Raw genomic sequence first — 24,219 nt, forward strand, 5'->3', positions numbered from 1 at the left:
ACAAGGGAAGGAGAGCTGACCACTACACAACAGTCTTTGATCAAGGTTCCTCTGTATAGACATCTGTATGGTGCTCTATTAGAGGGAGATACTATATTTCAATCTACATATTACATTAGGCTTGGATAAAAATGCAGGTCAGTTTTCCCTCTTATTACATGCATGTACATTCAGGGGTGTCAAATCTGTCTCTGGCTGCTTTTTTCTCTCTCAGCCAAGCTACATTAATCTCTCTCGCTCTGTCTTTGTCTGCATCTCTCAATTTTCTCCACAGGTATCCCATCCAGTCGCCTCGGCCCGGTTGCTATGGCGATCGTGAGGACTCACCTGGAGTTCGAAACTATGGCAGTAGATCCCCCGATGAGCTGTTTGATGTCTACTGCTTTGCTAAGCATCTTCAAGGTAGGAGTCCAGAGCGTCTACCTTAAATTACAGTTTATTCATGTGTGTCTCGACTGAGTTGAAGACGTTACGAAGACTGATCACTGTGCCAGTGGGGAAAGAAAAGAGACTTTGTACGAGTGACCAGGAGAAGCAGTCCTGATTCCTGTTCTCACATGTATGGCTTCTTTTGAGTAAAGCTGGGTAGTGTTGACATTTTCATTTGTAGTGCCACAAGTCAATATGGTATTGCGTCCCAAAAAGTGAATAAACTGTGCTTACTGTAATGGTACTCCTAAATAAATGCCTAGTGCACACGAAAAGCAAATAGACAATGAAATAAACACTAGCTGTTGTTCTGTCCTGTATGAAAATGTCTGAATATTTCATTAAAGTATATAAACAGTTGAGTTCAGTAGCATCCATGTATTCATATTCATATTTACAGTCTGTTTTGATACAAGCTGTAAATATTCGTATAATTTTATGCTTCGTGCGTATAGCAGTAAGCTGCTTTATTTGCATTGTTTAATGTAACGTTGCAGATTTTCATATGCAATGCCACTTTTGTGACTTTAACTTTTTTTTATCTCTGGCTTCAGTGTATCTCAGTGTATCTCTTCAGTGTTTATCTTTTAATGACCAAGTTCATATTCAAAACATTTTCGAGAGCTCCCTCCTAAAACAAAGTAGCTGGAAGCATTGCGAGACAGATGGAAACACAGTTGGCACTTTAACTATCAAAATCAAGGGTTTTTGGCTACAAAGTGAAAACCTGCTTTTGTTTACTTACTGCATAAGATCTAAAGCCCACTTTTACTTTTTTTCTTCCTACAATAAATCTCGCACCACAGTAACAATGAACTGCAGTTACATTGTTTGCAATGTGTAACAAAAATAAAAACGTGTTAATAGGTAAAATACAAAAGTTCACAAAGTATAAAGAAATATGACCTTCAAAACAAACAAACAAATAAATAAGAGGCTTGGCTTTACATCAGCTAGTAATGTTCCACTAATTACTCATAAGATACTTAGTTTTAGCAATAAACTGACTTATTTAAATATTGAATATTGATAGAGATACGACGAAGTCATGGGATGACATAAACATTTCACTTCTTAGATTTCTTGACTCCTCATCAGTTATATCTAGGTAATTGACAGCAGTGAAAGCAATGGATCAGGTATCAGTTGAGGTTCACTGTCTCTCACGAATGACAAACTGTTGTCTGCATCCTTTCTATGAGCCAGTTAAACTGTCAGCTCTGTGATCACTCTTATGTGATCTCTTATTTGATGACATTATTGGCATTACTGTGGCTCTTATAGCATTTTAAAAACTTTATGCCTTTTCCAGCCTCCTCCTACAGAATCTATGGAGAGTGGAGTGAATCTATTATTCTTTCTTTCTCACCCATTGTTTGTTTGGTGTTACTCCGTGGAGGGATACATGCCAGGTCCTCTTATTAAAACTCCTGCACCTGAATTTACATGAGCCCATCATATGTGCCTGAAATGCTGAGCAGAGATCAATCAATCCATCTTCTGTGTCGCCTCATCCAACTTAGGGTCATGAGGTCTTGAGTGAATCCCAGTTAAAATTATAATAACATATTATTCAAAGGTGCCCTTTTAATCTCTCAAAATCATCTTAGATTAAAAAAAACTCACAAATATAAAAACAAAAAGAGAAAACAGATGAATTGACAACCATAAACAGTCATTCTATGGGCAATTTAGGGTTACCACTTAGCCTCAAATGCTGTTTGGACTGTAAGTGAATTCCAGTGTAAACACTTGGAGACCATGCAAACTCCACACAGAGAGCTCCGCAAATGGACTCCAACAAGGGATGTTCAGGCCGTGAGGCGGGATTACTAATCACCACTCCACCCTCAATGAAACTCTTGTCTGATAACCATTATCGTCCATCTACCTATCCATCTCCTCGACACAAACAGGGATCTGTCCAAGCTGACACATGTGGGCTGAGAGAGAAACACACCTGCACACACCATCGCTACAAAATTTTAGTCACTAATTCAACTAATGTGTGTGTTTTTGGAAAAAAGGAGAAAATACAAGGATGCCACAATCCGCAGTTGATCGACTCTCTTTCTTGTCTCTGAGGTTCGGCCAGAGTTGCAAAAGCTTATTTTGAAAAATAAACAAAGAATTTTTTTTTAAGACAAACTAAACCAATATTATTTAATGTGAAAACTTTTAAGATCATTAGCATCTGCTGAGTCTGTGTGGATACCTGTTTATATCATCTACTTTGATCACTTCATTGTGACCCCCAAAACAGTTCCCACTGTGGTGGAGCCAGTTAGAAGAACGTAAGAAAATTACTGATGTTTGTGTTCAAATGTAAAAGGTAATACTAAAAGACCAAATGAAGTATAAATACCTTCAAAATCTATTTTAGTACAACATTACCATACAAAGTGTACCACTTTTTTCACTGTTTGGTCCAAATTGTGTTCAGTCAGACTAGAATGTCTGTTTGACAATTTTAAAATATTTTGTTTATGCACAACAGGGAACTATAACAAATTCACTTTACTTTTTTTTTTCCACCTCACACTGGTTTGATTTCACAAAAATAGCTTTAAAAAAATGATCTTATCTCTTCTGACCATTCAGTCTTCCCATAATCCCATTCTGTCTCTCTCAACCATTTTCTCATCACCTAAATATTCAATAAAACAGGAAAATTATTCTTCAGTCTTGGGAGGCTGTAAATCTCTTGGACCCTCACATCAAACCCACCTCCTCTGTTCACTGATCCCCGTCTGCACTGTCCATCCTTTCTGCTCATATATTTTTCATCACACCCTGAACTGCCAGTAGATCATCTGATCATCTAATTTTATTTGTGCTGTGCAGACACAGTGGTGAGCGCTATGCTCTGTCTTGTTTGCCAGAGTCCTATTTTTGCATCCCTATTTTATCATCATCAACAGCACCTCTCTTCAGCCTCATCGTTCTTTTTTCTTCCACCCCTGTCTTCTGTTCTGAATTTTCTGTTAGATCCCTTTTTGCTACAGCTTTGAATACAAAGATTTTCCTTTATATAGTCTGTACTTTGAATTACTGATAAGTGCTGTCTTATGCATAACAAGTGAACCTTTTCTTTCTTCCTTTCTCTGGCAATCTCCACCTCATGTTTTGTTTCCAAAGTTGGCAAAGCAGCAAAAAAAAAAAGAACTTACTTACTTTAAAGTATCTTTGAAAGAAATGGTGACAGTCATGCAACACACGCACGCATGAGCTCCCACACACTCGTGTGCACGTGCGCACACACGCACATGCACACACAAGAACTGACATCTAAATGTGTGTGGTTTTACAACTTGAAACCAACCCTCTCTTACAAACCTACTCTCAAACAAATACTTGAACAAAGATCTTGTCCTGAGAGCTGAGATTTCTAAGTCTGCGTTGCTGAGCACTGTGGATTGTATTTTTGTGTCTGAACGGTGCTATATAAATATACTCGCCTTGCCTAAGTGATATAATTCCTTGTTTCTCATCTTCCTCCAACCTCCAGGGGAAGTTTTCCACTCCACAGTGCCTGAGAAGCTGAGCCTTGCCACCGCCTCAACCCACTGTCACTCCCTTGGCGCCCAGCTCGCCACTGTCGGGCAGCTGTACCTGGCTTGGCAGGCAGGCCTCGACCAGTGCGATCCTGGTTGGTTGGCTGATGGCAGTGTTCGCTACCCCATCAACGTCCCGCGAAAGAACTGCGGCGGGGATGAGCCCGGCATTCGAACTGTCTATAACAATCCCAACCGCACCGGATTCCCAGACACCATGGCCCTGTTTGATGCTTTCTGCTTCCGAGGTGCTGAGTGCTGTGTTGTGATGAAGTTGATGCGTTGTGGTAATTGCCTTGGCAGCAACAGCAGGGTTCAGGGAACTTGCTAACGTTCTAATTTTTAATTAGCATGACATGTTTGTGTTACACATGAAGGGGTTGCGAAGAGACTGTGTGACATTTACTTCCATCCCTGGTGAATTTGAGGGCTTGTAATTTTTAATGTGGTGAATCCAGACCGAGGAAAGGTTTGGGGGGGAAAAGTTTGTCTTTGACCTCTTTCTCTTTTTGTCAGAAGATAATTCACACTGAAATGAGTCAGCTTCATCTTCACACGGAATTGACTTAACATCACACTCTGCTCACCTTTCCTGTGTATGATTCAGATCATATTTTGGTTTTTGCATTTCACAGCAGCAAACTGCAGATTAGTATTCAGAAATCATATTGACACAGATTGGAGAAAAAAGAAAATTTCATCTTTCACAATGTCAGTGCATGAAAATATCACTGAAGCAAAACATCTGCATAACCCAATCATTTCAAGTAAACAAGAACAGCATGAGAGCAGAGGAGCCGAGGATCTGTCAAAACAAACAGCTGATAGATGAACCTCTTCACTGCACTTGCAACGTTGTATGCACATTTACATTAATATTTAATGTAACTTTTCTTTAGCACAGCTGAATGTAATGCTAAATGATATTCAGATGGCTTTTTTAACAAATTTGTTTTATGTTAACATAATTCTTGATATAATCTCATCGCTAAAAAGTATGTTCATAAAATTAAAATAATTGGGGTTTTATCAGTTATCAGATTTTCGACTTCATGAAGTTATCCAGCTATGAAATTGTACAGTATGTCTAAACTTAGTCTTATGTTAAAAGCAATAACAGACTTCCTGCAAGGAAGAAGCGATGTAATAAATGGCTTTGTGCCGTGTTGTATAGCAGCAGAGAAAGCAGCTCAACTGTGATTTGTCCGTTCTGTGTTTCAGGAAATCAGCCAACAGGGGTCCAGGCTGCAGAGGCACAGGCGTTATACCAGACCGCTAACCCAGTAGCAGAAGCCATGTCCTTGGTTACTGAGGCTCAGAATAATGCCCATTCCTCTAAGACTTCTTCCTGGACTGGTTTGGTCGACTTGGACAAAGCGAGCTCCATTGCTGGCATCAACAACTCTTCTGAGATCTCAGAGGAGCATGTAGTCATCCACTTAAGGCCTGAGGGGGCATGGGACGAGACACAGGCTGAACGTAGAACCAGCCAACCCAGCCAGGATGAGTCTGAAAGTCCAAGGAGCATGAACACGTTGGGCCTCTCTGACCTTGAAGTCCTGGAGAGCCACGGAGGTTCTGCCCTTGAGGAAGAGGACAGTAGCTTCTATGGATCGGACGCCCCGACATCGTCCTTCACGGTATCTTCCACTCCGCAGTCACAGACGAGCAATAGCATTCTGGCTGACTTTGTCAACACTCTCATGAAACCCTTTAAGTATTTGACTGGTGGGGAAGAGGTTGACCAGATGGAAAACGTGCCCGACGAAAAAACAGGAGAGAACCAGACACATGGCGAGGCCATCAGCAGAGACACAAGTGCACCAAAGCCTGGCGGGAACAAGAACGGCATGGACAATGCTATCATGGAGCACAGAAGTGGTGTTTATTCCTTCAGAGGTCCCACCAGTGGACTTCAGAGTAAAGAGGAGGGTCTGTCTGAACAGGAAAAAGAGATGATACCACTGATACGATTGGTGCCTGCGGTCCAAAATCCAGGGCGAGGTGACACCAGCACCCATTCCAGCGAGCGAGCCACCACCCCTTTACCCAGCAGCACGCAATCCACTGATAACGGTAAGAGCTTGGCTTTGACACTTTAACCTTTACCACAAATAACTGCTTGTGCTGTTGCAATAACATCTGAATAAATTAAAATGAAATTTCATTTCAAATGGAAGCATTTAAATGTAGATGGTAAATATAGGATTTGTTAGTGTCATGCGTTTTAAGCTGTCTCTGCCTCTCTATCCCACTTTGTCTTCTCCCCCAAGCATGCTGTAATGTATTCCTCCGCAGGGCAATTTGAAGTATTGCTGTAAATTTAATTAAACAGTAATTGCAAACAAACAAACGTGGCACAGCACATACAGCGATGCAGGCTGTTGGAGTGGAGACTGCTCTGCCTTCGCTCTTATATTTATTGACAGAGTGCTTTGTTTACTGTACAGGCTGTCAAAAAGAGTAACAGCTAAGCTTGAATTTTTCTAATCTATTTCGAGGCGATAAGAGATTTGTTATTGTATGCAATGTGTGTTTTTTTTTTTTTTTTTAAACAAAGCAGGCCTGCATCTTAAATCAAAGTTTACATTTACGAGTCAGAGATGCCTCTTGTAAGTAGAAGTAGGATTAGCAATGAACAATGAGTGAAATAAATGAGAAAATCAAAACGACTGACATGAATGGTTCAGAAAGTCGGTGTGTGTGCATCCATGCATGTGTGCTTGCTTGTGTGTGTTTAAGAACTGACAGGTAATATCCTCAGAGGGATGAACTGACCTGAGGAATGATGCAAAACAACAAATCTGAGGACAGAAAAGGTCAACAGGTCACTGTGTTCAGCTCGCATGCTTAAAAAAACACACACACTGGCAATAAAAATCGGTCCAAGTTGTAACTGCAGGGGAAATTGTAGTCTAAAGATCAGAGGATTAGTATATGACAGCAAATATATGAGGCCAAGAACTTCTGAAGCAAAGCAATTCTGTAGAGAAATATGTGGGAATGTCCACAAAATAGAAGAGAACTCAGACCACAGGTAGGAATGAGGTTTTTCTAGTAATGGTCCCCACAAATAACACCACCTTCGCATTGGCTGGAAGGTCAGTGGGGGAGTGGGGGGTCCAAAGTGAGACAAACAATCTCCCTCAGAAAGCCCAGAAGAATGATCCAATAAAGGTGTTGGGATTTTCTCACCTAGCAGTGCTTGGCTTTATTAATATAAATACTCACTGCTGTGCTACCTGAAATCCCACAGCAACCTCATCCCAAAGCATTAATGAAAATCCATGCTTTAGTCCACATGCATTATTCACAGCCTTATCCAATTAACGTGGAGGCTGGGCTGCACTGCCATTCACTCTAACCTTCGTCTAAGTCTTTGCCAATTAGGCGCCGAGTCTGTGAAGGTAGGCGGTAATGATCACTACAGTGAGGGTGAGGCATGAGTAGAGTGAAGAAGATGGAAGAAAGGGGGAGATGGAGAAAGGAGGAAGAGGTGAAATCTGTCTTTTTCTTTTTTCTTTTATGTCGGCTTGATGGAAAACTGCCCAACTAATGTCCTTGCTTAAACTGGCATCAATGAGTTGAATTAACTCTGTTATTACACACCGCAGGGTATCCCTCAGATCTGAATAGTACATTGGTCACATAACGATTGATGGTGCCATGTCTCTTTGATTGATATGGATGCACGACTTACATCCAATAAAGACCAGTATTTGAATATCGAATCAAATTAGTATGAAAAGCTGAACAAAGGTCTGTGGATGCAGGGAAATTGCAGTTTATTTGTTATTAAAAATAATTGGAAATACTCTTGAAATGAGCATCAGCACAAGCTCCTATTGGAAACAACTGCCTGCAACATGTTGGAAATTTGAATAACTACGTCTTGGTTGTCTATAGAAGAGATTTGTGTCTGCTACAGCCCATTGTGATCAACCCTGAATTTACATGATACAATACGATGAGGCCTGTGGTCTGCACTCAGTGTAGATGCTGCTGACATGATTCACATGGCCATGCAATAACTCATCCTCAGCCCTGTTTTATTAGATGCCATATCTGTAGATGGAATGAGTGTCTTCCTCTTTCTCTCTCTTTGTCAGCTTCCAACTCACAGTTTAATATCATGTCTGCCTGACCCGAAGGGATCCTCACCACCCGTTTACACTGTTAAAGTGGAGTCAACACAGCAGAACTGCTCACAGTGAAGGCACACAATTACCATATGAATAGGGTTTATTATAAGTTTGTTTTGCAGTATTTCCACTATGACTTGTGGGTTTTTTCTTCATTCCCTCTGAGCCCTTCTCCAGCAGATTTACAGCAGCAGTGATGAACTTTAACCATGCTGTAAATAGCACCATGAAATCACCCAAACCTATGCCTAATTGTCTCATTTTATTTATTACATGGGTCATTACATAGATGATCAAAACAGATTAATGTCTTTAATTATTCTCACTTCCATCAGTGTGTAGTAAAAGTATGTAATTAGCTATTTGGATTATTAATAGGATAATTATGCCAGACTACATGGTTCTTATGGAAATGAACCTCAAACACATACGAACATTAAGGCACGACGTAAAAGCAAAACCGTCTGAATGATTTACATACTACTGAATATTTATCAAAGAACATATTTGTGTACGATATGTTCTCCCTCTTGTGGTAGGGTTAGGGTTACTTTTTGTGCTGTTTCACAGCAATTTCTGAACATGTTAAAGGTATAGTGGACGATTTTCTCAAAAAGTCGAAGCCAAACGTCTGTTACTCGCTTTTTGAAAAACGCGCATGCGCCAGACCATCCTACCTGCTCTGCACGGCAACGAGCGCGCTTGACGGTGTTACGCAAGCATTTCTCCAGCGTGATTGTCATGTTGGAGGACCAGTAGTTGAGATTCGCATCCCGCTAAAACGTCGTCCACTATACCTTTAACTGAACAGAGGACAGCCAAATAGAGCTCACCGATATTAAAGAGAGCAGCAGTAGTCAGTCCTCCCAGTAACGCTGCTGTACTACTGCCCTAGAAAAACACACAGACACACACCAGTGAGTCACACATGCAGACAAAATGAAATATTAATGGTGTAGACAGACTCTGGTTTAAAGCTGTAAGCTGATAAGGTACAGTGGACCACTTCATCTAAATAAACAGATCTAGACTGAGTATGTTGTGGAGCCAGTCATTTGCTTATCGCGGTGCAAGTGCTCCTGCATTTTTACACATGGCTTCCCTCACCACAGGCAGGTTTATTCCAGCAGGAACTTGTTTTGGGTATGTGGATCCACAGGGAACAAGAAAACAGGGACAGGGAAGAGGAGTGTGAAATTGCATCTGAATATGTCCTGCCATGATTGTGCTGTGCATTTATTTGCTCTTCAGCGGGGGAGTCCCCCCAAACCCTCATTTTAGCTTCAAACTTCTGTAATTTAGCTACCACCCTGATCGATTGCACAGGTGGAGGAATTAATTCAAAACATCCAGCTCACAGTAAATAATAATTAGGGGCTACTTAGGAAAAATTATTCAATAAAAGCAGTCTGGATAGGCTGAATCCAAGCACTGGGTACATGCATGTGCAAATATTGTATAAAGACTCTTCATACAATATTTGCACGTACAGTACAAGTCTTTGCTTGAGTGAAATACAGTTATGGTCTGCAAATGTGTTATCCCACACATAATGAAAATACACGGTCCTTCTTTAGAAATGTTTTACAAATCACTGATTGGAATGTTTTAAGACAGCTGGAGGTTGTAACTTGTTTAACTTAAATTGTGCCGCTTTGCTTTCGGCCAACATATATCAATTGCACAACACATTAAATGGATTTTGAATAGACACGTGGCTATATCTCCAAAGTGTAATGTTTTCTGACTCAGCAGTCAATGGGTTAGCCAGAGGTGTTAATACTAAGAGCACAGCTTGCATTGACTTTCTGTCTCATTTCTTTTCTGGATAAAGGGCTGAGGATAATTTACAAAACTCTGAGACAGGAGGTAAAGCTCACTGATGTCGTCCTTCCTGAGTTCATGATTAGCCCACTACATGCAAAGTATGATGTGGTATTTTTCATAGTAATGTCAGTTAGCATAAAAAAGTTAATATATGCAGTGTGACATATGCATTAATAACTTTGAAACAGTGATATTTATGGAATTGTTACAGTTTACAATTCTTGCTGATTGAGGACCACATAAAACAGTATTTATGGAGATTGTGGAGTCATTTCCTTATATTTCCAGAGAGATATTTATCACATCTGTGTAAAACAGCCTGCTATATATATCTAGAGATATACGTCATGTGTGGTAATCGGGTCATTGTCTAAGGTTTTGACAGTGTGAATTTTCAAATGTGAATTTTCACCAAACAAACTGAACAAAAATCTGTAGACCCTAACACAGTAAAAAAATTTTTTGAAAACCTAAGCTGTTTTTCTTCAGCATTCTGGCCACAACTGTACATTGCTCAAAATAAAATTATAACACTGAGTGTTTAGTTTATCACTTTAACAATGCACATAAAGCTTTCATTTGCTCAGTCTTGTTCTGCACTGAATTTGTTGATTGCATAAATGGTTTGCAGTGTTGATCGTGAGAATGCAGATACGTATGTGGCCTCATAGTCCACAGAGTTAGCACACACTGACTCAAAACTTAACTACTTGTTGTGAGTCAGCCTTTATTTTGTTGTTATTGTACATCCATAAAATTTAATTCTCGTAATGGTAGAGTTGTAATTATCTTTTCTTTTTTTCTTTTTTTTTTTTTTTTTTCTACCCAGCAGAGTTCCCATCCCATGAGTTCCCATCTGAATCAGAACCTGTTGGGAGACCACCCAGTGAACATTTCAACATATCCAGGCCTGAGGATCACAGACAAGGTTCTGCTCTTTCTACTGCCCCCAACACCCTCTTCTCCTGGGCCATCAAGTCCATGCGTGGCCCCAAACTCAGTACCTCTGGAAATCTGGCCTATGCGGGTAAACATGCCACCTGGGAACCAATGGAAGCAAAAGCAGGGTCCCTTGAGGTGATGACCCTGCCCACCTCATTGAGACAAGACATTCCAGAAAACTATTCAGGTGAAGACAAGGATCAAGATATAGAAGGTGCTAATCCTCCATCTACCAGGGGCGCATCAGGAGAGGAGAAAGACACAGAGGGGAGTGCAGAAGGAAACAACTTTCCTGCTGAATCTGGATTGAAACTCACCAAGGAGGACAGTTCTGATGTGAAACAGAGTCATGAAAGTGAATCTTTACTCAGACAGAGTGATTTTGTGACCGTGGCTGAGCACACTACTCTCTCCCAATGGCAGCTGGTTGAGCAGCCTACCACTCCAACTCAGGGCTCTCAGGAGCCAAACACAGCAGAGGAGGCAAAGGGGGAGATCCTCTATGTCCTCCGGCCCGCCAACAGTCTGCCTTCTGCCTCCTCACACAAAGGCAAAGGTGGGACAAATTCAGCTTTCCCAATGCTTCCTGAGAAGCACAGCAAAAACATGAGCAAGAGTGACTTCATGAATTCTTCACCTAAAGCTTTGGTGGATGTGCTGACCACCTCTGAAGCCACCACAACAGCCAGAGTCACATATAACACTGACTCTGCCTCCACAGAAACTACAACAGATGGTTTATCTGACAGCTTTTCAACAGAGGAGCCTTCAATTTCCATTTCATGGGTTCAGGAAGATATCCACAAAACTACAAGCCCAACTGGCCTACAGGCCACTGAGGCACCTGGTGAAGAGTCTCAAACAGTTATTGGAGTCACTCATTTGACCACTGTTTCATCCGTCCCCAAGGTTGGTGCTACAGAAATGGAATCCCGTTCTGCAGTTTCTGAGTCTTTTGTTGTGGGGGGTCTTTGGACACCATTCAAGGGCTTCAAGGCAGACGAACACAAGAGCTTGGGAACGACAGAAAACAAAGAAGGAAGCAACCCATTTGGCCTTCTCATCCCCAACTGGTCTTTGGGTCTCATCCCATCAGGTAAGTTCATGACAGTTGATTACTTCAAACCTCAGTTATATCTTTAGCTTTTTTCTTTTCTTTTCGTTTTTTTTTTCTTTTAAATTGCGAAGCATCTCTTTGTTGTGGTTCTTTGTGTTAAGAAGTCACTTTACTCAAAAAGGTTACTGACATCGAAGTCTTAAATGATAGAGATGTTGTGCATAAGATCACAGACAAACATAATGTAAAACAATTAGAAAGTTGCAGTATTTAAGCATACCTGAAACAATGATTGGTTTTTCATGTGTTCAGCAATGAAGCAATGAAACATAAGAATGATCTCTCATCTAAAGGGGAAGGACTCAGTAAAACTAGCTTCAATTTTTAGGATTTGTACCCCTATGTGTAAGACACATTTGTTTGCCTTCCTTAGAAAAAAATGCTCTTGAGCCTTTAACTTCTTCAAATCATCATTATCATTGTAATCATCATCATCATCATCATCATCATAATCCTAACTAAATCATAACTAAATAAATAAATACAAGAACCATAAAAATATAGAAAAACATATATGGACAAACTACAAATTATTACGTTTTCTGAAATGTATTAAATTTTGCTTATAGTAGAAAAGGAGCCTTAAGCTGATGCCATCAGGACCTGATACCTCTTTTGCATTGATCTTCCAGAGCTGGTTCCTCACTTGGAATTCTGAGGAAGAGCACTTTTGGCACAACCATTGTGAGCTCTGCTGCTCATCCCACAAATGCACTGTCAAACATGTTCAAACACGGCACCACTAATTTTCTAAATTAATCTAACTTTTTTCAAAGAAGTGTTGCCGAATTGCAGAAATAATCTACTAGACAATAATTTCCTTACTATGTGTAAGTAGTTTATAACATTATAAGTTTGTCTGTCAGTCAAGTCAAGGTGTTTACGAGTAAACACCAGAAAGAACTCCAGTCATGACAGTGTGTTCTGCTTGGCCTTCATTTGAGTTTATAGTGCGTGTGAACCACATCAAATCTAAAACTTATGCTCCTCTTTTGCCTTACTCTGTCACTTTCTGTTACATTCTACATCACCTTACTGCCTTCTGCTCTGACATACATCATGCATTCTTAATCCAGGCTGGCGATTTTTTTTTTCTTCATCTCTTTCCTCTTCATGTCTCCCACCCACCGCTGCTGGTGTAGAGGGGCTCCAGACAGTCAGGCAGTGCAGTGGGGTGAGACCAGCTTGGTCTAGTGAAGTAATTAGCCGGTCAGAGTGAGCGCAATTAAATGAACTGGGGCAAAGGCAGAGATACCGTTTTCCAACAAATCAATGTCGACACAAACTACAAGATGGGACTCGTAATTGACTATAGCCTGCTTTCCTTCTCATTTTGTACTTTGTCCAGGTTCACCAAGCTCTTCGACTAGCGTTCGAGTCAACTTTCCTCTTGCACTCTATCCCCAAGCGTAGTTTTTGCATTAAAAGCTGTCTCGTTGGACTCATTACTTTGACAGAAAAATAACTGCAAACTAAAGAATAAATAATAATTATAATAATACAGCAAACATCATTGAGGCTACTCATTTCTACCTCATCTAGATTTAAAGTGGTTTTTATAATGAGTTTCTGCTCAACGAATGCCTCATTTTCCATATGTGCACATGAGCTTTAAGCTTTAACCAACACAGACTAGTTAATTAACTATAGGATCGGTGCATTAATTACATTCAGCAACTCCACAGTTCACTGTTTTGAGTGTATACTGGTTTTGACCCTCACATAAAAGGTGTTAATGTTCTTTTGGTAAGATTCGAGTCACATTCAAGCCCCCTTCAATCCAGTAATGCCTCAAGTTTTGATTGGAGGGCTCACCTTTCTGTCTTTATAACAGCAGGTAAACAGGAGGTTAATTTGTGGGTGAATATGTGTTTTCAATAGTCAGCCACCCAAAGACAAGGGCTTGATGCTAGTTTGGCTGGTTTGCTGAGAGTGGAATGCGGCATTCAGTATCTTACTTTTTCTGAATGCTAGAGTGTGGCTATGTTCTCTCGTTACAACTGATGAACATGTAAATTCCACAGATTCATTCCCTTCAAAGACGAAAAGTTTTCGTTTATGTAACTGGACAACTTAAAGATTTTTTTCTCTCTTTCTCCTGTGATTAAAATTTTTTCGCAGCTTGACACTGCTTTTCATAAAGTGAATTAAAATATAATCATCAGTGGGAGGGGTATTTTTCCCTTCGTCGGGGGGATATTTGAGTGGGACTGAGTGGCCTTGCTCCTGTTGAGTGATTAGAAGCATGAGACGTCCTCCTCCTGTGTGACCTTTTGTAGTTGTCAGTTTTTAGTACAGAGGAAATTACAGCAGTGGTTGTCTGACCATTACTGCAGATAGGTAGAGATGGAGAGGAGGGAAAGGGCAAGATGAAGGAAGCTCCTGGAAGGAAGGATGTGGGTGTAGTGAGGGAGGTGAGTGTGTCCTCCGCAATGGTGAGGGTGAGAGTACATAAACCGCTTTAATCAATGATCAGAGACTACACTAATACAGTCCTGTAGGCCTCCAGATAGCATAGTTCTCCAGCAAAGCATTTCTTTCCCCCTTTTTTCTAATTTACCATCTTCTGTGTTCCTGTTTCTTAATTTTCATATTTTTAGACTTTTTTGCAATTTTATTTGTGAGGGTATTGGACTATGCTCGGTCTGTTTTTGTCCCAATTGGCAATATGGTGGGATGTGACACTGATGTTGCACTACATCTAGTTGTTTTCCAATTTTTCCCTTACTATGGCCGCACTTCAGAGATCCAAAGATTGGGCAAAGTATACAGACAAAAAAAAAAACAAAAAAAAAAAAACAGTGAGAAGCAGCATTATGTCAATCCCACTCAGGAACTAAAAGTAAACACATACGCATGCATGTGGATACACTATAACTACAGACACAGCTTAATCCTTCTCTTTTAAAGCTTGACAAAATAGACACAAAGTTTATTTGAATTCATTCATTTGCATATTTTAAAATTGGAAGTCCGAATTTTAAAACTAGAGTGTAAAGCTACCATTAGGAAAAACTTTGACATTTTGAAATTGATATCACTTTCAGTGCATCTCAACAAGCATGGAAATGTCCTGAAAGCCTCACAGCACTCGTAGCTTGCTTTTTGGAGTGATGAAGTAAGGCAGGTGCATGCGGTATTATCGGCTGTCCATCCAGGATTTGGTTTACCATGTGATTCCCTGGTAAACAGGTCCAGCATGCCTCCGAGTAACAGCTGTCTTGACTAAAGCCATGTCCCCAGCAGAAGATGGATCAGACCTCTGGCAACATCAGTAACAAGGAAGCGAGCCCACAACCAAATGAGAGAGTTAAATTTAGAGGAGAAGAGCCAGTATGCTGAAATGTGTGGGTGTGTGCACTTGCGCGCGAGCGCACATGCGTGCATGTGTGGGTGTGGGTGCTTGTTGATGGAGGAAGAGAGAGAAAAAATAAAGACAGGGACAAACTTGGATGCCATATTATCAGTGTTGGTTTGTGGATGGATGTTCAGTTTGTCTGCTGGTTGTTGGAGTCATTGGATCGGCCGTCTCGAGCAGCGAGAGAGCATATTCTCACTGCTGCATATAGAAATGTATTGATTTTCCTGCCTCATGCTCCACGTGTCTCCAGTCTTTTTCTCTCACCATCCTCCACTTTCTCTTCTCTGTCTTTGCTGTACTTGCTACCCCCCCCCCCCCCCCCCCCCCCCCCCCCCATCGCCCTGACTTTATGTGTTTTATTACTCCTCTGGTCATTGTTATGACTCCCCCTGGCATAATGTTTTGATAGCCTCTTGAACTCAAATGTGATACAACACGAGGCAGTCAATTGCAGTCTAACCATATCGGTCCTCTGTACGATGCTCGGTCTCTGCAGGATCCCCATCAGTACCTCTTTTAAAAAAAATAGTCACCATCCTATAATTCACACTTTGCCTAATTTCTCATCCGTCTATTTGCCTCTTGTCTCCAAGTTTCTCTTTTTTTTCATGGTGTAACTCCACCATTTTTACATATCAAACACCCCTATTGAATCTAATCCAGTGCTACTGGCTTCTGCGTATTAAATGAATGAGATTTGTTGAAGAACAGCCTTGAGGGACACCATGTTCCATCGTGGTGTGGGATGAAACGCTTCTACAGAGCTCTCTGTGCTGACTGAGCACAGGCCCTTTGTATGGGGATAACCAGGGCAATGAGCTCAACCAAAGTGTTTAAAATGAGTTTAAACAGACTACTCATGAGTCTCACTGAGTCCTTTGTGTGCATTTTTCTCTACTAATAATCATAATGCATGCCAGTTGAAAAAGCACTGAATAGTAGCCATTAGTAGAAAGTTATCTTTGTACATGCCTTTTTTTCCAGGATAAAATGAAGTCGCTCTTCATAATTAGAGCAATATCAAGACAAAAAAAGAAGCATAGATCACAAAAACCTCATCAAAAGTCTGATAATCATTTTTCATTAGTTGAAAAAAACACCAACAATAAATTGGGCCATCTCATTAATGATGTTGCATTTAAAGCAACACTAAGGAACTTTCAGTTTTCGTTAATTTTGGCGGTGCCAGTGGACAAAAGCGGTAGTGTTTTGCCTGAACGAATACTACAGTTCCCATGAGGACTCGCGCGTTACGTCGTAAATTGCTGCTCCCGGTGGCATGCTGTCGGACTGAACTCGCCTACATTTGTTTCCAGTGGCTGTGTGAAGGACGGATAGCGACGAGGTAATGAATCTAAATGAATCTAATGGTGGCTAAACAATGTTATATCATGATGTGACGCATGCCGTAAAGCAGTCCGCACATTTGGAGTTTTTTAGTGTGCAGGGTTCCTACCACCCTCCTCACAGCTGCTTAGTCCAAGTGAAAGCAATACTGACGCCCTCAGCCCGTGACAGAGGGGTCATTCAACTAGTTGTAAGTTGATGTATCATCACAAAAGATATTAAAATGTTTTATTAAGGTTGAAAAGTTCCTTAGTGTCGGTTTAACATGTTGTCTTTGTCAGCTTTCTTCATACCTACACCTTTAATGACGGAGATGTTGTTACCGGTAATATTGTAGTCAACAGACCTAGCTCTCCAGCTGCACTTGGGTAACAAGACTATTAGTGTTCTTGATTCCAAAAACACATTTTATTTGTTATAGAAAGTCAAAATGAGATTGCTAGCTCTTTCAGCATTTCTACTGTGCAGAGCAGAATTCAGCATTGCACAGCCAAGGTGCAGATATTATTCAAACAATCAGGAGAGTAATAGCCCTCTCATTTTTAAGCTGGTTTATACGCCAGGGTAATACCTTGCCTGAATTCTCCACCTGGTCACAGGAGTTTTGCTTAAGATGTAAGAGATTGGAGGCAACACTAATTGCAGAAGTTTCATTGGATTGGGCTCTAAGAAGTAACAGTTCTTGATTAATTTTTGGGGTACGGATTCCTGAAGTAGGTTTCCTATTTAATTTTTTTTTTTTTTTCTGCAATAGTAATGTTTTGTGTTTAAGTTTTTTGGATTTGGATCTTGTAAAGTTGATTATCTGACCTCAAATGTAAACTTTAAATGCCTTTCATCTAATACTTGCTCATGTCTCGAGCATGTTGGTGGTGAGGTAAATATTTGTTCTCCATTCGACGACATGAGCTCTGGGTCCAAGAGCCGCTTTTGCTTGAATTTCCATTTAGTGGGGGTCTCTCGATAGTTAGTTAATCAAAGTTATTTGAATCATGGTCAGAAAACAGAATGCTATTGTAATTGCAATCTTCAGTTTTTTTTTTTGCACAATAAACTGACCAAGATTAAGAAATAATCTGTCCGTGAGTAGGAGTCATGGGTTTTTGAAAAACAAGAGCACGTTGTCAATGTGGGATTTCAGTCTTTCCATATATCTTTTAGGTTCATATCTTTCATAAATTGTTGGATAATTGCTCTGCTTTCACTATGGATTGTGTATAGTTGGGTCATTTTCATTTTAGTGGAGTCAGTTGTACAGTTGAAGTCACCAGACAGGATATAGCGACTGTCGAACACTGGCAGCGTGAGAAGCAGGTTTTCAAAGAAATTTAGGTCATCTGAGTTTGGGGCGTAAATATTAACCAACATAAGGAATCCTGAATGAGGGGTGCCCTGAACTGTCAAATATCTACCCAGTTTATCTGCTGCCACTTCCTTGACATTCATGGGGATGGATCTATGAATTAATGTCATAAACCCCTGTGTGTGTGTGTGTGTGTGTGTGTGTGTGTGTGTGTGTGTGTGTGTGTGTGTGTGTGTGTGTGTGTGTGTGTGTGTGTGTGTGTGTGTGTGTATTAAAGGATGCTGAAAATACTTCCCCCCGCCATCTCCTCCTAATCCTGGAGTCTTCCTCTGGCGCCAAATGAGTTTCCTGGAGAAATACAACATTAGCATGGAAGTCCTTTAACCTTCCCATTACTTATTTAACTTTCTGGAGTTTTTGCAGCCCGCTGCAGTTTTCAAGATGTGAATTTGACCCTCAGCTCCTGGAACATGTGACACGTCTCACAATACATTAGTGGAAAGGAAATTCTACCAGCCTAACCAAACAAACAACTGAACAGTATGAACACTCAACTTATAACCCAAAGTCTCGAAAACATTATCCCGAAATCCCTCCACACCTGGTGAGGAGTTGCCATGCGCTATCCAGTCCATCTCCACTGTGAAATCCCCCTCTGTGGAACTCAGCTTTGCGCAACAACAAAAAATATATTTTAAAAAAATGGTGATGCGGAGGACGTTTACGACAGTGAGCTTTCACAGGAGACCAGTAGGGGGAGCGCGAGAGCAAAAGTTGCATAGTTCCCCTTTAACATTGGAACCAGTACCTCTGGAGCGGCCAACTATGATTAAGGGCCACCGCTAGCACTGCAACAAGAAACAAAATAGTTAAACTATAGAACATTTGAACATATGAACCAAATTTTCAGCTTGGACAATGTGACGGCATTGTACACATGAAGTAAATGAGGGGACTGGTGTGTTTGGTTGGTGATAGAGCTCAACTTTAGCCCCATTTGTTAGCAATGGGTAAGTTGTCCTGCTTGTTAACAGGTTAGCTTCTCATACCATCATTCGTTCCTTCGCTTCTCCATCTGAACATACTTAATAAAGTCCTCCACATCCAGTGGTTTGCCAAAAGAGAATGTGTTTCCCTTATAGGCTAGCTGTAGCTTGCCAGGAAACTGCATCCCAGGCAGTAGATTAGATCGTTTTGATCTTGTTTCAATGTCCACGAACCCGTCTTCCATTTCTTTGATTTTGTTGTCATGTCTCATATTTCTTGGCCTCCAGGTTAGCCAGAGTGTCTTCATCGTCAGAGACGAGGGCCTCCGAACTCATCAGGCGTTTCATGCATTCACCCACTTTGTTTCTTATTCCCTCAATGACTGACATGACCCCATCAATTTTGTGCAAAAAATCAGTCTTTAGGTCCTGAATGTCTTTTATGGGAACAATTTCCCACTGGTTGGGAGTTTGTTCTTTCCTCATCTAGTTGAGTTTTGCTTTCCTCTGCCGTTTTAGTAGCATTCACATTCCCCCTTTGCTTAGCTGGAGTGAATTCTGTCTTGGCTTGTGAGGGTTTTTCACAGCCTGTTTGCTATGTGTCGATGACATTTGAGATCATAAGTTATGTTCATGGTGAAGTAGCTCAGTTTGTTGTCTGTATTTTAGGAGAGGGGGAAACATGCGTCCATCTAGCGTGCTGCCATACCGGAAGTCTTCATCAGAGTGATTTACTTCAAAAATATGACATGTAATTGAGTTGCATAAAGACTTGGCTTGTTTTAACAAATACTAAGCTGTGAGATGGTGTTGGACTGAACTGAACTGTCCACTTCCATCCACATGAACAAATTAATTACATCTTAAACAGATTCTGTGTACATGTAAACAAGGTCGGTGCCAGTTACAATTTACACACTGTTAGCTACTGACACAACTTATTGATCACTGTACAACTAACACGCTGTATTGGAATGCACACATTTGTAACAGCCATCTAAACTTGCACAAAGATGACAGAGGGATTCTACATTTTGAGACAATCAGCATGTAAAAGGTAGATGATATAAATACAGGATTTGAACATCAGAGACTTGTTTTGTGTTCACTTTATCTGTGAATAAAGTTATATTGATGGACACACGTTTAGCCCTTAAGGCATAGTTCATGATGTTCAAGTCCCAGCGGTTTGAGTCAAGTGCCGTGCCTGGAGAGGTCTTTTAATATTACAGCAAGTAATAAAACGTGCAAATATTTGCTGTTTCGCAAAGTGTTTTTGGTTTTAAACTGTTATAGTAAAACATGCAGCGACTAAATAATTCAGTGAGGAACTTCCTCAGCAGGCAAAATATCAGTTATCAGTGTTCGCTGACATTTGAGGGGGGGATAGAAAGTGTTGATTTATACATGCAACAACCAATGAAACAAATAGTTATGTTTGTAAAGCTAACACACCATCAAAATTTTGGGTTTAATATTCTGCAATGAAACTAAAAAAGCCCAGAGAAGCTGTCTTGAACAGGCATTTTTTATTGCATCATAAAAATGCTTTATTATCTTTGCTGCCACAACAAAACCTGGTGATTATTCAGCCTCCAGGAGCCTCATCACCAGCAGCAATATTTTATTTTTTAGATTGTATGACCCAGAGCTCCCATTATGGCAGATGAATGACTGAATCTCTTGACTGTTCCTGCTCGCAGACACACAGCAGAATTGATAAAAAAGCATTTTGTTGTTGTTTTTATGAATATTTCCTCATCTCCCAGCTCTCTAAAGATCATCTGTGAAGTAGACCAAAGTGCTTTGTTAACTTCGGTAAGAATGAATGCTGGGCTCGAGTTTTCCGTTTCCCCGGGCTCAACATATGTTTTTTAATCATGTATTTGTTTTGTTATGACACAGCTTTATGCTCACATATGCATAAAGAGCTGTTGTGAGAAAATTTGTGGTCCTTTTCTATCATTCAGCTTTTCACAATTCAACATGTTTGGACTGGAAGTTTATGAGAATCAGGGCTATTCCCACACCGGCCAAATATGGGGAACATTTGCTCTTTGTGGTTATTTGGAAACGATACAATCAAACCATCCGTTTCAATGAGGGATAAAGTCAAACATTTAGCCACACAGCAGCTGAAACCATCGACTGCTTGTTGGAGCATACAGGCGTCTTCATCTCCTGTTTTATTGTAGTCATTTTCATTTAGCCATCTCCACACCAGATAAGAGAAGACCTCTGCTGAGCCATGTGTCCTGCCATTAAAAACACAGACAGTGATTCACACAGAAAGGTTGTTTTGCTTTTTTTATTTCCTCCCCAATGAATCACTATCAGCGAGTGTTTATTGTCAGGTACAGCCTTACTGCCCCTGAGGGTGTGTAGAGTTTCATAAAACAAAGAACATCACTTCTGTAGGCCACCAATTGGGATATGTTGGGAGGGATGGATGGAGGCAGAGAGCCTGACAGGGTGCTGTCAGAAAGAATATAATCCCCTGTGTGGACTCATTGTGTGGCTGTGCAGAGCGGAAAAGGCTAACCTTGCTGGTTGGTGTGGTAAATATTACAAAGGAGCATTCAGGAATCATCAGATTAAACGACAGGAATCAGTTACCTTGCGCTGAAAGGATATTTCAGTTTTCTATCTGTATCTAACAGGCTCGTACCCTTTGGAGGTCAAAGAAAAGAGACAAACTAGCAGCAGTGACCTTTTTTGACAGTGCTTTCTCACTGCTTTTATTACCTCAAAATGAGAAGGCTTTGGATGCAGTTTTATTATGATGGGAAACTGGTCACCGGACACATAGAAAATAGGGTGTCCATTATTCCTGCAGCACAGCCAACCAGATTTGAATGACTGCATCCTTGAGATGTTGCTCCCACATTTTTATTCTCTATTTGCAGTTGGATACATGCGTATCCTTCAGCAAATCAGCCAGTCACACATGCAGGCACATGCCGTCAAAAATGGAGCCGAGTGTCATCAAGGTTAATAGTGAAATGTATGATTTTAAATTGAGGTGTTTTTTAGCTACAGAGGAGTGGCAGCAGAGAGGATGAGTGCACACAGCTGGGATTTTCAAGCTGCCAGATTCCCTGGCTTACTTCACTCTCTCTCGCTCTCCCCAGTACTGAAGGCAGAGCGCGGCAGTAGCAAGGGGTGTTTGGCTCCCAGCGTCAGTCATAACGCATCATGCAGTAGCCTCCCCACAGCGGGTGGAAGGGATGAGGGAGGTCTCCTCATGTAGGGCATGTCAGACCCTCCCGCGGTTCTGTCCCAGCAGCATAGGATTTGTAGATGGGGCAAAATGACATGTATTCAAGGCACGGGGGTGTATTTATGTATGCACTTGGTGGATATGAAGATGAAAATTGTACAAATTGGTGAACCTTAAGAAGCAAGGGCATGTTTGCAAATTGCAGTTGTACAATATTAAGCAATATTTTGAGTCAAGGTCTTCATAGAGTTTCTTCTGACAGGAGCACATGAGATTCTTTTGTGAGTTTTAAACATGTATCCAGGCAAACAGTTTGCTGTTTCGCTGTTAGAACAAGTCCTCACTTCATGTTACCAAGCAAACATTATTCATGTTTCTGTTAGTTTAAATGACTACATGCAGATCATGAGTGCTCTGAGCACGAAGTTATTTCTTGCTGTCATGTGAATCGTGTGAAACTAGCTGTAGTTGTTAACATACTCACGGACACACACCCCGATGACCTTGTCACCAGACCATCAGCCACTGCTATTGCACAAACTCATCAATGCATTACTTAATAGTGATAAAAAAATTTCAAGATCGTCTCAGTTTACGTGAAAAGAACTTCAAAATATACTCAAAAACAGCTCATACCCATCCATTTGTGCCATTCGGAATATCCGACTCGAGCCCTATAAATAGATGAACCCACCTAATTTCCACCTGAACTAGTTTGATCACAGTGCGAAGTGAAAACTCTCTTTGAACGAACAGCGACCCCATACAGAACCAGACTGCACCTGCAGAGAGGTACAGTGAGTGAGTGGGCAGAGGGGAAAAAAGCCCCAGATTAATTACTGCCAGTATTTAAAAGGATATGCATTCATTGAGAGTGAAGCAATGCAAAATAACAGGCACAATTAAGACATCAATTTGTATTTGAACATTTTAAAGAAAAAGAAAATACATTTGCAAGCAAACAGCATGAAAATGTAGTTTGAATTTACCTGTCAACATGAACCTCCAGTTGAAACACTTTTGATGTTGTGAGGTGGTCTGAGAAGCGTAGCAGTGAAAACCTGCTGCACCGCAATGTGTTTTATTTGACAGTAGGTTTTTATGAACATATTTCTCTTGAGTGATCTGATTGAACTTCTTCCTGAAAGGTAACTAAGAGTGCTGCCCCACTTAATCAATTATGGGCAAGCATCAGGGCTTTAAAATACATTTTGTGTCTGAACACAAGTTAAAGGAAAGATTTAAATACCCTATTATGGTTATTTGTGGTGATTGTAGAAATGATAGCAGATGGCAGATTTATGTTTTAGAGGCTAAAGTGTTTGGCAGTTTTTTTTTATATTTATTAAGGCCTAAGTTACAAACCAGTGTCTCCAACAAAAAAATTACTTCAAATTCCTGCATTGTTATATTTGAAAGTAATTCTGAGAACAGATGTGATTATGAATAGGATGTGTTTAATGCAGAGAAATAATTTCTCCATGGATATCATTAAGGTGTGCTTTCTTTCTTTCCTGACAATTGTGCTGCATCAGATGATAGTCTTTATATTTTTGTAGTCTGGAGCAGCAGAAAGGTTTTAATATTAAAATTTTTAATTTGAACACTCACTCAATGGTTAGTCAGAGGACATTCAGGGTGAATCTCAGAGACCCCAATACTGAACCCTGCAGGACACCAGAATGTTGGTATGGTGACATTTACAATAGTAACAAAGACATTGCCTTTGCCATTGCCATTGTGTATCATCTGAACTACATACACAATAACTACAATATCCGTGTGGTGGTGTGTCATGTCAGCAGTGGTACTGAGTTAGTGAGTTAGAGTTAGGTCACTCTGCGTGGAGTTTGCATGTTCTCCCTGTGTGCACACATACGGGTTTTTCTTTAGGTATATCAGGTTTTCCCCTTATCAAGCCACAGTGGAATAAAAATATGCTGTAGTCTGTGTGTTCGTGCTCAAGGATTTTTGTGATGTTTCGGTCTTGT

The 24,219-nt window shown here is 40.6% G+C and overlaps 1 protein-coding gene across 1 annotated transcript in view; it reads left to right on the forward strand.

The window, feature by feature from the left end:
- The window catches only part of ncanb (neurocan b), a 168,493-nt gene that overhangs the window by 68,637 nt on the left and 75,637 nt on the right, over positions 1-24,219 (forward strand). The window contains exons 6-9 of the mRNA XM_030082709.1: positions 275-402; positions 3,938-4,231; positions 5,205-6,059; positions 10,785-11,990. Coding sequence (XP_029938569.1) covers positions 275-402; positions 3,938-4,231; positions 5,205-6,059; positions 10,785-11,990 — 2,483 coding nt within the window. The remainder of the gene's footprint in view (positions 1-274; positions 403-3,937; positions 4,232-5,204; positions 6,060-10,784; positions 11,991-24,219) is intronic.

This window comes from Salarias fasciatus, chromosome 23 (assembly GCF_902148845.1).
Source record: "Salarias fasciatus chromosome 23, fSalaFa1.1, whole genome shotgun sequence".
NCBI lineage: Eukaryota > Metazoa > Chordata > Actinopteri > Blenniiformes > Blenniidae > Salarias > Salarias fasciatus.